Source organism: Octodon degus, unplaced genomic scaffold, assembly GCF_000260255.1.
Source record: "Octodon degus isolate 3935 unplaced genomic scaffold, OctDeg1.0 scaffold00163, whole genome shotgun sequence".
Taxonomy (NCBI): Eukaryota; Metazoa; Chordata; class Mammalia; order Rodentia; family Octodontidae; genus Octodon; species Octodon degus.
This window is the reverse complement of record NW_004524739.1, coordinates 2396383-2406882: the sequence shown is the minus strand read 5'-3', so window position 1 is coordinate 2406882 and position 10500 is coordinate 2396383. Positions and strand designations below refer to the sequence as shown.

Below are 10500 nucleotides of genomic sequence, written 5' to 3'. Positions count from 1 at the left end.
TTTTGCTGAACTGGGGATTGAACTCAGGCCCTTGTGCTTGCCAGGGAAGCACTTAATTCTACTGAGCCATCTCCCTGGCCCCCATGGCTTCCTTTTCTAATCAGGATCTCGCATTGTTCAAAGAAAGGAGAGAGGGAGGAAGGAAGGGAGGGAAGGGAGGGAGGAAGAGAGGCAAGGAAGAAAAGGGGGGGGAGAGAGAGAGAGAGAGAGAGAGAGAGAGAGAGAGAGAGAGAGAACGAGAAAGCATGTAAGCATTGTATAGTAACCTTATCAGCAGGCGTCAGCTTGGTCCAAGGTTTGTCAGCTCGCCGATCATAATCTTGAGCATCTGTCACCTCCACATATTCATTAAATCTTAGAATCTTCCTGGCAAGAAGTTCAGCCACAGTTGGCCTTTGACTAAGCTGAAAGAAAGAAGCTTCTTAGTTCACCATGGTAGTAAATGGTTCAATTATTCATTAAGATTACTTTTAATCTTCACCAAACATGGGTCTTCAACCATAATTAGTTTCTGGATCCCAGTCCCAGAGACTTATGGGTATTAAGAGATTTTTGTCTTCTTCTATCCTTTTTTTTTTTGTGTGTGTGTGTGTGTTTTAGGGAAGGGTCTACAGGGTGTTCAGGGTCTCACTACTAGTGATCAGGCTCATAGTGATTTGGCTGTTTACAGCCTCCCAAGAGCTGGGATTACAGGCCTGTGCCACCAGACTCAGTTACCGTCTCGGCACACCCCAGGGGCCGGGCTGGCATGGTAGGCCCAGGTATTGAACCCCTGACCCTTGCACCTGCTTGCAGGCACTTTAATCCACCGAGCTATTTGGCCGGCCCTTTCACTGCATAGTTAAGACTGAGAAATACTGCTATAATCCAGTGCTTCTTAAATTTTAATACACATGGGGGCCAGGGAGATGGCTCAGTGGAATAAGTGCTTCCCCAGCAAGCGCAGGGCCTGAGTTCAATCCCTGGTTTTGCCAAAACAACAACAACAACAAAAAAATGATCTCAGCCTAAACTGCACAGTGATACCCTGTCTCAAAAAGACAAAAACAAAACAAAACAAAAATTTAAATTTTAATACACATGTAAATCAGCTGGAGATCTGGTTATGTAGGCCCTAAGTATGTGGGGAGGAGGGGACTCAAACCAAATCAATACACATCAGGGCTGGGGAGATAGCTCAGTAGAAGAAGTGCTTGCTTGGCAAGCACAAGGTCCTGAGTTCAATCCCCAGTACAAAAAAAAAAAAAAAAAAAAAAATCAAACCAACCCCAAAATTCTGAAACAAAGATACATACCAAGTTCTATGTTTTTGTTTTTTGAGACAGGTTCTGGGATTAAAGGCTTGCACCACCTTGTGGGCAAAAAACCCCACCAAGTCTTAGTCTATCTACATCATAATCCTAGGTCTAGGGCTGACCAAATAGATCAGCAGATTAAAGTCCCAGCAAACAGGTGCAGGGGCCAGGGTTCAATCCCATGCCTTTGTGCCGGCCCTGATCCCAGGGCATGTTGAGAGGGTGATTGAGATTGGGCGTGGTGGCGCATGCCTGTAATCCCAGCTCTTGGGAGGCTGTAAATAGGAGAATCACTATGAGTTGGTCTAGTAGTGAGACCCTAAACACCCTGTAGACCCTTCCCTAAAATACAAAAAAATTTAAAAATTAAAAAAAAATAATCCTATGTCTATGAAATAAAAGGTCAAAATTTATCAAAAAAACTTCTTGTGCCAGAAAAACAAACAAACAAAAAACTTTCTTGTGCCAGGCCTTTATTTTATTTTTTTTCAGGCCTTTTAAAAATATTAAAAATGAAGCCAGGTGGTGGTGGCACACAACTGTAATCCCCGCACTTGGGAGGCTGAGGTAGGAGGACTGCCACAAGTTTGAGGTCAGCCTAGGCTACTTAGTGAGACCTTGTCTCGAAAAGCCTAAAAACCAGGGCCAGTGAGATAGCTGAGCAGACTAAGCTCCTGCTTAGACAAGAGCAGGGACTGGGTTTGATCAGGTACCACATGCCATGCCCCACCCCCAGTGCATTAAGCAGGCCCCTGAGACGGGGCCTGTAATCCAGTGCTGGGGAGGATGAAAACAGGAGGTCACTACAAGTCTGAGCTGCATAGTGAGACTCTGTACCAAATATATAAACAAACAAAGAAACAACCCCAAAATCCAAACCCCTACCAAGTTTTTTTTTTTTTTTTTTTTTTTTTTTCTGAACTGGGGACTGAATTCAGGCCCTTATGATTGCCTGGAAGCGCTTATTCCACTGAGCCATCTCCCCAGCCCTTGGGTTTGTTTTTTATTTGGTGGAACCGGGGATTGAACTCAGGCCCATGCGCTTGCCAGGGAAGTGCTTATTCCACCGAGCCATCTCCCAGCCCCGAAAGTTCTTGATAAAGTATAATTTTCTATATATTTATTTTCATAGCAATTGATGGCACCATAGACAAGTTTATGTATTTTGCGGAACCGGGGATTGAACTCGGGCCTTTGCCTGGCAAGCGCTTATTCTACTGAGGTATCTCCCCGGCTCAAGTTTATTTATTTCCAGTCAAACACATCATCCAAATATAGGACACACAGACTGACTGAAAAAACCAAGAAGCAGTACCTTTCTAGTGAGCCGACGTTTTATCTCTCGTTTTTCTGCCTGCCGATCAGCTTCATTTTTAGCTAGTTGGCAGAAAGAAAAAATATTAATTCACAATGACAACTTGAATATTAAAAATTTTAATAATTTCAGCACAGATATTTCTTGTAGGTCTAAATAAAAATAAAGTACCTTTGGAAATGACTAAGCAAGCCAGCTTTTGTTAGTTGGTGTATTCAAATAAGACAGCAACATATTTGCACCAAGTTGATCTAGTTGCCTATATTTATACTGCTCATGAGCTAAGATGGGTCATAATTTTTTTTTTTTTTTTTTGTGGTACTGGGGATTGAACTCGGGGCCTTGTACTTGCCAGGCAAGTGCTTATTCTACTGAGCTATCTTCCTGGCCCTGAGCTATCTCCCCAGCCCAGTCATAAATTTTTTTTTTTTTTTTTTTTGCGGAACCAGGGATTGAACTCAGGTCCTTGCGCTTGCCAGGGAAGCGCTTATTCCACTGAGCCGTCTCCCCGGCCCCTTATAAAAATTTTTAAGTTTTAATTTTTATTATTTTTTATCCCACACCTACACAGTTTTATAACTACAAACAATTGTCTTTACATTTGCTTCCTGGTCTACAAAGCTGAAAATATTTACTATGAGCCCTTTAAAGAAAAGTCTGTAGAATATTGCTCAAGAGTGAGAACGAACAATGGAGACCACACCAAGATCTGTATGATGTGTTTATAAAGGCACCTGCACTTTAAAATGCACTAAAGTGTGCACATCCGAATAGTGTTAAGAGAGTAAGTATTGGATTGGTTAGACTTAGCATGTGCACAAACAACCCCAGGGAAGTCTAAAGCTCTCCAGTGAGGAAGCTTTTAAGGCCAAATGTCGTACTAAATTTTGGAAAAACAAATCAAATTTGTACTAGAACACTATTCTAGGAAATTATTATATATGTACACAGACAACAAATTAAATACAAGGTTGAATGCCTTAAAAGCCCATGTGGTGGTGGACAACTGTATTCCCAGTCCTTGGGAGGAAGAGAGCGGCAGCAGGAAAACTCTGATACTGGGATTTATATTGTTACTCAAAGACAACCAAGTGGGTTACACATCCCACACGTTGTCAAATGCTCTGAGATACCCAAGGCAGTCCCAGAATACTATGAGAAATTACAACAAAAATTTCCGGAATATCAGTGTACACTAAACAATATCCTGATAACATCTTCCATAGGAAGCTTGGGGGAATTCTGTTCCCTCAGTGGAAGGATATTCTTCTCCAGCTGGAACACTCTCCCCTTGGTTCTTACAGCAATTTTTTTTTTTCTCTCATATAAACAGAAGTAATAAAAAAAAAAAAATCTGTAAACTTGACTTCCCTAGCTGAACTCACGTTGTAGTATGTTGCGCTGTTCCAGTTCTTCCGGTGTGGGTCTTTGACTCAGCCGCCTAGAGGAGGTAAATAAGGGTATTTATGTTAAACTGCCCAAGCAGGCTGGGCATATGGTAGCACACACCTGTGAGCACTTGGGAGGCTCACAAGATGCCTCAAGTTCCAGGCCAGTTTGGCTATATAGTGAGATCCTGTCTCAAAAAAATAACAAAATAAGACAAAACGCTGCTCAATCATGCTTACAAGGATTTGTGGGCCATAGTTTGTATTAATTACTAAAAATTTTTTTCAAATACATTTTATTTACTTTTTGATTATTATTGACTACTTGAAACATGGTCTTACCATATATACACAGTTCAGACTGGGCACGAACTCACTATGTAGTCCATTCTGGCTTCAAACTGGTAGTGATCCTCTTCCTGAGTGCTGGGATTACAGGTGTATGGCACCACATCCAGGCCACTTCTCTGATCATTATGACACAGTTTACACATCAAAAGTTCTAACATGCATATTACACATAGGAAGCCAGGATTCTAGCTCTAGTCCTGACTTTAATGAACTGTTTCTACCAAAAAGGTCAGACTTGCTGAGTGTGGCAGCACATGCCTACAATCCCAGCCAAGGCAGGAGGATCACGAGTTCAAAATTATTTTAGTTAAGTTAGATGAGGGGGACAGTCCAGTAACCCCAGTATTTGGGAGGTTGAGGCAGGAGGGTCATTGTGAGACCAACCTGGACTGCACAGGAAGATCCTGGTTGTCAGACAATCAAAACCAAAACAATAAAAAGATTAGCCTGGGCATAAAGAGTGAATTCCAATCCTGCATGGGGTACACAGGAAGACCCTGTCTTTAAAAAAAACCCAACAAAAACCAACTGAATAAATACACAATTAAACCCTCTGAGGGGATCAAGGAAGGTGATGGACATGGTTAAAGTATGTTGTGAGCATATAATGTGCCAGAGTGAAACTCATGAATCTGTATAATCATTAAGCACTAATAAAAAAAATGGAAAAATATAATCAATCAGTCCTCTCACATCATAGTAAAAAATCCCGGGGGGGGGGGGGAGGGGTCAGAGAGGTACATGGTTATAATCCCAGCCTTTGGGAGGTTGAGGCAGGAACATTTTTTTTTTTTTTGCGGAACCGGGGATTGAACACAGACCCTTGCACTTGCCAGGGAAGCGCTTATTCTACTGAGCCATCTCCCCAGGCCTGAGGCAGGAACATTTCTGAGTTACAGGCTAGCCTATAATGTTTATAAAGACTATGTCAAAAAAAATGAAAATGAAAACCAAAACAAAAAGGAGCCAGGAATGGTGGCACATGTTTGTCATCTCAGAACTTAGGAGGCTGAGGCAGGAGAGTTGCCATGAGTTTGAGGTGAGCCTGGGCTACACAGTGAGTTCAAGGCCAGCCTGCACTACAGAGTGATACTGTCTCAAAAACCAAAAACCATAAAACATCCCAAAAGGGATCAGGATATTGCTCAGTGGTAGAGTGCTCACTTAGTGAGCCGGGACAGATGTTCTTCCAATAAAAAAAGGATAAGAAGTATAACTCATTCTTATAATCCCCACTACTATAAAAACAAAAAACTAGATATTATTGGGATGTTGCATGAAATTGAATATAGATGGTACACTAAATAAAAATATGTATGTAACAGAATGTCTTTCCTACAAGATCACATGCTGAAGTATTTAGGAATAAAGAATTACAATGTTTGCAGTTTTCAAAATGGTTTTAGGAAACAGAAACAGGACTGTATACATGTACAGGGAAAGTGAACACAATAACCACTAAAGCAAACATGGAACTGTTAACACTTCTAGGTGAAAAGTGTATGTATTTTTTTTTTTAATGTTTTTTTTTTAATTTATTTTATTTATGTGTGTGTGTGTGTGTGTGTGTGTGTGTGTGTGTGTGGCCAGCTCAGCCCACCAGGGGGCGGGGCTGGCTGGCATGTGGTGCTGGAGGATTGAACCGTGGTCCCTGTGCTTTGCCAAGCTTGTTCCAAGTAGGTGCTTTAGACCACTGAGCCATCTCTCCAGCCCCAAGTGTATGTATTTTTAACTTTTCTGTAAGTTCAAAATTTTCTTAAACAAAATGAATGAATGAGTAAATATACATATATAATTACAGATACCAAATCTCTGCTTTAAATGGGAAGGGCCAGACCTGCCATCTTCCCCTAAGACCTTTTGGACGCCATGGTCTCAAGTACATCTACCAAACTGACTTCTACATTGGTGACTTCTGAGTTATGGACACTGTTAGAACAAGGAGAGACTTCTACTTTCTTCCTTCTAATTGCCCTTAATTTCAGCATACTCAGACCAGACAGATAATTCAAATTGGCACTGTGTTTATAAGTAAAGAAGTCATAGATAATGGTTTAGGATCCAAAAGGTGTCTACTGAAAGACAAGGGTGCAAACATCTCTAGATGCTGCATAAACAATAAAGCCAGGTGTTTAAAGTAGGAAAGAAAAATGTATTTTAATTAACGGACATCTTCACTAAGTTATTTTGCAGAGACCCACCCAAGAGTTACACTTCTCATCCTTTCTCTACTGGAAGAATACCTGTGCCAGGCAAATTCCTGCATATATACTTGGACTTCTTCAGGTATGCATTTAACATGTAGGAAAGCACATTGTATTTAATTTTTCTACAATTTTGGTTCTAGTTGATTTGAAAAAGGTATTAACATTCTGAAAGGAAGCTGTTACATGGAACATGTGAAATACATATAAGAAATACTATGGGTGTGTTGATGGGGTTGGCTTTCAATGCTTTAGCCAGTGAATAAAAACTGTACGAGTTGCTATCCTAACTTCCTTAGCAACTGCTGCAAAACCTAATGTTTTACCTACAATTTAAAGATTGAAGTGTTAATTCCTTAATTTTAAAATTTATAGAGGATATCTATTTCTAATTTTTTTTTGGCGGAACCAGGGATTGAACTCAGGCCCTTGCGCTTGCCAGGGAAGCGTTTATTCCACTGAGTCATCTTGTTTCTAATTTTTATTATTAAAAATTACACTGAAAATAAAAGGGATAATGCATGCTCTGCCACAAAGCAAGCATCTAACACATACCAGCATAATCAAACCAAATCCAGTGAGCAAAGGCCTACCGGATCAATGTGTTCCCAATCTGGTGCCGTATTTCATTCCACTCCTCCTTGCTTTTACAAGGCCAAGAAGTCAAGTTCAACTCTGGATCACTGGGCCTGTGGCTCAACTTCATTGCCAGTGTGTCTTTCCTCTTCACCTTGTTGGCCAGGGCACCTTTGTAGAAGGCGAAGAAAAAAATGTAGAAGCTTGAAGCCAACCAAAGGACAGAGCAAGAGTCTGACTGAACAACTCCCAGTTTTCTACTTTGCTTCAAATGATCCAACCAAATGCAGAGAAGGGATCAGGGTAAAGGGATCTAAAAATAACTTCAGTCATTTGCCTATTTTGCTGCCATGGGCAAAAGATTCCTTCTCAATTCTACCAGCCATATAGTTTCTCGTTAGTAACATTGTTACAGGAAAGAAAATGTAAGCAAGAGACAGTTCTCTGAATTAAAACATAAAAGCTTTATACTTGTTAGGTGTTGTGGGGCACCTGTGTAATCCTAGCACTTGGGAGGCTGAGGTAGGAGGATCACCGTGAATTTGAGGCTAGGCTGAACTACATGGTGAGTTCAAGGCCAAGCTCAACAGTATAGCAAGACTGTCAAAAAAGCAGGCGAGGGGTTGGGGAGATAACTCGGCAGTCAAAGCACCTTCATGGCAAGTTCTAGGACCCGTGTTTGATCCCTGGTACCACATGCCGTGCCAGCCCCAGAACCCCAGGCACTGGCTAGCGAGGCTGAGACAAGAGGATCACTGAGTGCAAGCTGCATAGTGAGACCCTGTACCAAATAAATAAATAATAAATAAATATTAAAAAATAATTTTAAAAAAACGGTTGGGGGGGACTATTCACATTAAAACATCTTACTTTCAACTTATGTACTGATTGGATGATTGGGGCCTCAACATTACTGAAGCTGGTCTTTTTTGGTACTGGGAATTAAACACCCTTGCCAGGTAGGCACTGCACTGCTGAAATATGTCCCTGTCAAGGATAGTCTTTTTTTTTTTTTTTAACATTTATTTATTTATTTATTTATTTATTGTGTGTGTGGCCAGCTCAGCCCACCAGGGGGCGGGGCTGGCTGGCGTGTGGTGCTGGGGGATCAAACCACGGTCCCTGTGCTTTACCAAGCTTGTTCCAAGTAGGTGCTTTAGACCACTGAGCCATCTCGCCAGCCCAAGGATAGTCTTTATCTCCTGGGTTAACTGATCTTCTGGGCACAGCCTCCTGAAGAGCTGGGACTAAAGGTGCATGCCATTGAGCCTGCTAATGTATGTTTTATTATTGTTGTTTGTTTTTACTTTTTAACAGGGTCTCCCCTGTGTAGTTCAGGCTGGCTTTGAACTCACAATGTATCCTACAGTGACCTTTAATTTGCAATCCTCCTGCCCCAGCCTTTCAAGGGTGGGATTTAACCTTTTTTTGGGTACCAGGAATCAAACTCAGGATCTCATGCTTGCCAGGTAGGTGCTACTTCATCCAGCTAAATCCCTGGCTCGAACTATATATTTTTAAAGCTGTTTTACCACATTTGGGAATCAGGATTCCATTATTTACAACACTTTGTGATTATGAACACATTTATTTTCCCTTTGTCATTAGATGCATACTTTTTACTTTTTTTTTTTTTTTTTGAGGAACCGGGGATTGAACTCACGCCCTTGCGCTTGCCAGGGAAGTGCTTATTCCACTGAGCCATCTCCCCGGCCCCTAGATGCATACTTTTTGATTTTTTTACTTTAACACATCTGCCAGCTTTTCTCTACTCTACATTGTCACATATTTATATTTTAGACAGGGTCTTGCTAGTTCAGGCTGCCCTTAAACTTAGTGTAGCCTGGGCCTGGTGGCAATCTTCCTTTCTTATCCTCCTGCATGCTGAGATTACGGGTATGCCCCATCACATCTGGAAATATTGTCTAATATTTTAAGGGGAGCTTCTTGCCTTCCTAACTGAATCTAGAGCCTTCGGCAGGCTAAGAACAAGATCTACTACTACTGAACTATACCACTATCTCCTGGGTGAATAGGTTTGAAATAGAAGGAAACAAAAACCCAAATGACTCAATGTACTTGGCAACCTCTCCTGGTTTGTTTTAACACAGGGATGGTAGCAGGGACAAGGAGTCCTTCACAGTGGCACAAGAACAATGAATCAGATGACCAACTCCAGGGAAGAAGATGTTTTGTTTTCATTCATTCCACACTTGCTAAGACCAAGAAATAGCTTTTTCTATAAAAGAATTTTCTTTTGCTTTTTCTTCCCTTTCTTACTTTGAAGGCTTTCATCTTCATCCTCTTCTTCATCTCGGTAATGAATGGGACCTTCTGAGTCTGAGTCACTCTCCTTTTCTTCTTGTTCCTCCTGCAGACACTGTGGGAGTTGAGGAACTGAGGTAGATGTCACATCTTCAACAAATGTCAATGGGCAGGCTTGCTCCTCTTCTTCATCATCTGGACTAGCAAATGAACATATTTATATTTCAGAAACTAGAGGATAACTGATATGAAAGACAAAGGGTTGGAATATCTATGGCAAAGTCCATTAACAAAGTAACTTACAAATCCTTCCCATAACTAAATATCTTGTTGAGAAACTTTTAAGTAACTATTAATCTAAAAAGCTCCAGGTACACTTAGAAAAAAAGAGGTATACAGATGAATGTCCATTTTGTATCTGTGTATTCAAAGTAGTTAGGATATTTATATAGTTACATTCTCTTAATGAATAGAATGATTTGTTCTAATGGTGTTTGTAAATAGGATCTCAAGTCTGCATCTTATACAGCAATTAACCACTAAGAAGAATATATGCAGTGTGTTATTGAAACTGTACTACTGATTTGATTTGAAACTGTCTTATTGCTATCTGTTTATCAATAAAATTTTGAAAAAAAAATATATCGGAAAAAAAAAAAAAAAAAAAGCTCCAGGTACAAATCCCAGTTCTACCAGTTATTAGGTGCTTTCCAGAATCTAATTTTGTCCTCATCACCCCACAAACATGCTATTTTAATTTACAGATAAAATAACTAAAAACAAAGGCTCAGTAGCATATAATACTGTATACTAGAAGTGCTACAGCTGGGGTTTGAAAAAAGAGAGAGAAAAGGAGATATGGAAACAAAGCTTTTGTAATTGGAGAGGTGAGGGGTTGAAGGGAGGGGAGGGGAATGGAGAAAAAAGTTATATATCATGTACAGGTATAAATTCTCTATGATGCATGTGATCATTATGTATATCTAAAATGTACCAAAATCTGATTGATAAAATAAACCTATTAAAAAAAAAATCCTCTTTTTCTTTTGCAGTACCAGGATTGAACTCAGGACCCTGTGCTTGCCAGGCAGGTGCTTATTCTACTG

The 10500-nt window shown here is 40.5% G+C and overlaps 1 protein-coding gene across 5 annotated transcripts in view; it reads right to left on the bottom strand.

The window, feature by feature from the left end:
- The window catches only part of Phactr4 (phosphatase and actin regulator 4), a 103114-nt gene that overhangs the window by 11451 nt on the left and 81163 nt on the right, over positions 1-10500 (bottom strand). For all 5 annotated transcript variants that reach the window (XM_023703005.1, XM_023703006.1, XM_023703007.1 and 2 more), the window contains 5 exons: positions 9410-9594; positions 7147-7300; positions 3996-4051; positions 2611-2672; positions 267-404 (listed from right to left, as the gene is read on the bottom strand). In XM_023703005.1, the coding sequence (XP_023558773.1) occupies positions 267-404; positions 2611-2672; positions 3996-4051; positions 7147-7300; positions 9410-9594 (595 nt within the window). The remainder of the gene's footprint in view (positions 1-266; positions 405-2610; positions 2673-3995; positions 4052-7146; positions 7301-9409; positions 9595-10500) is intronic.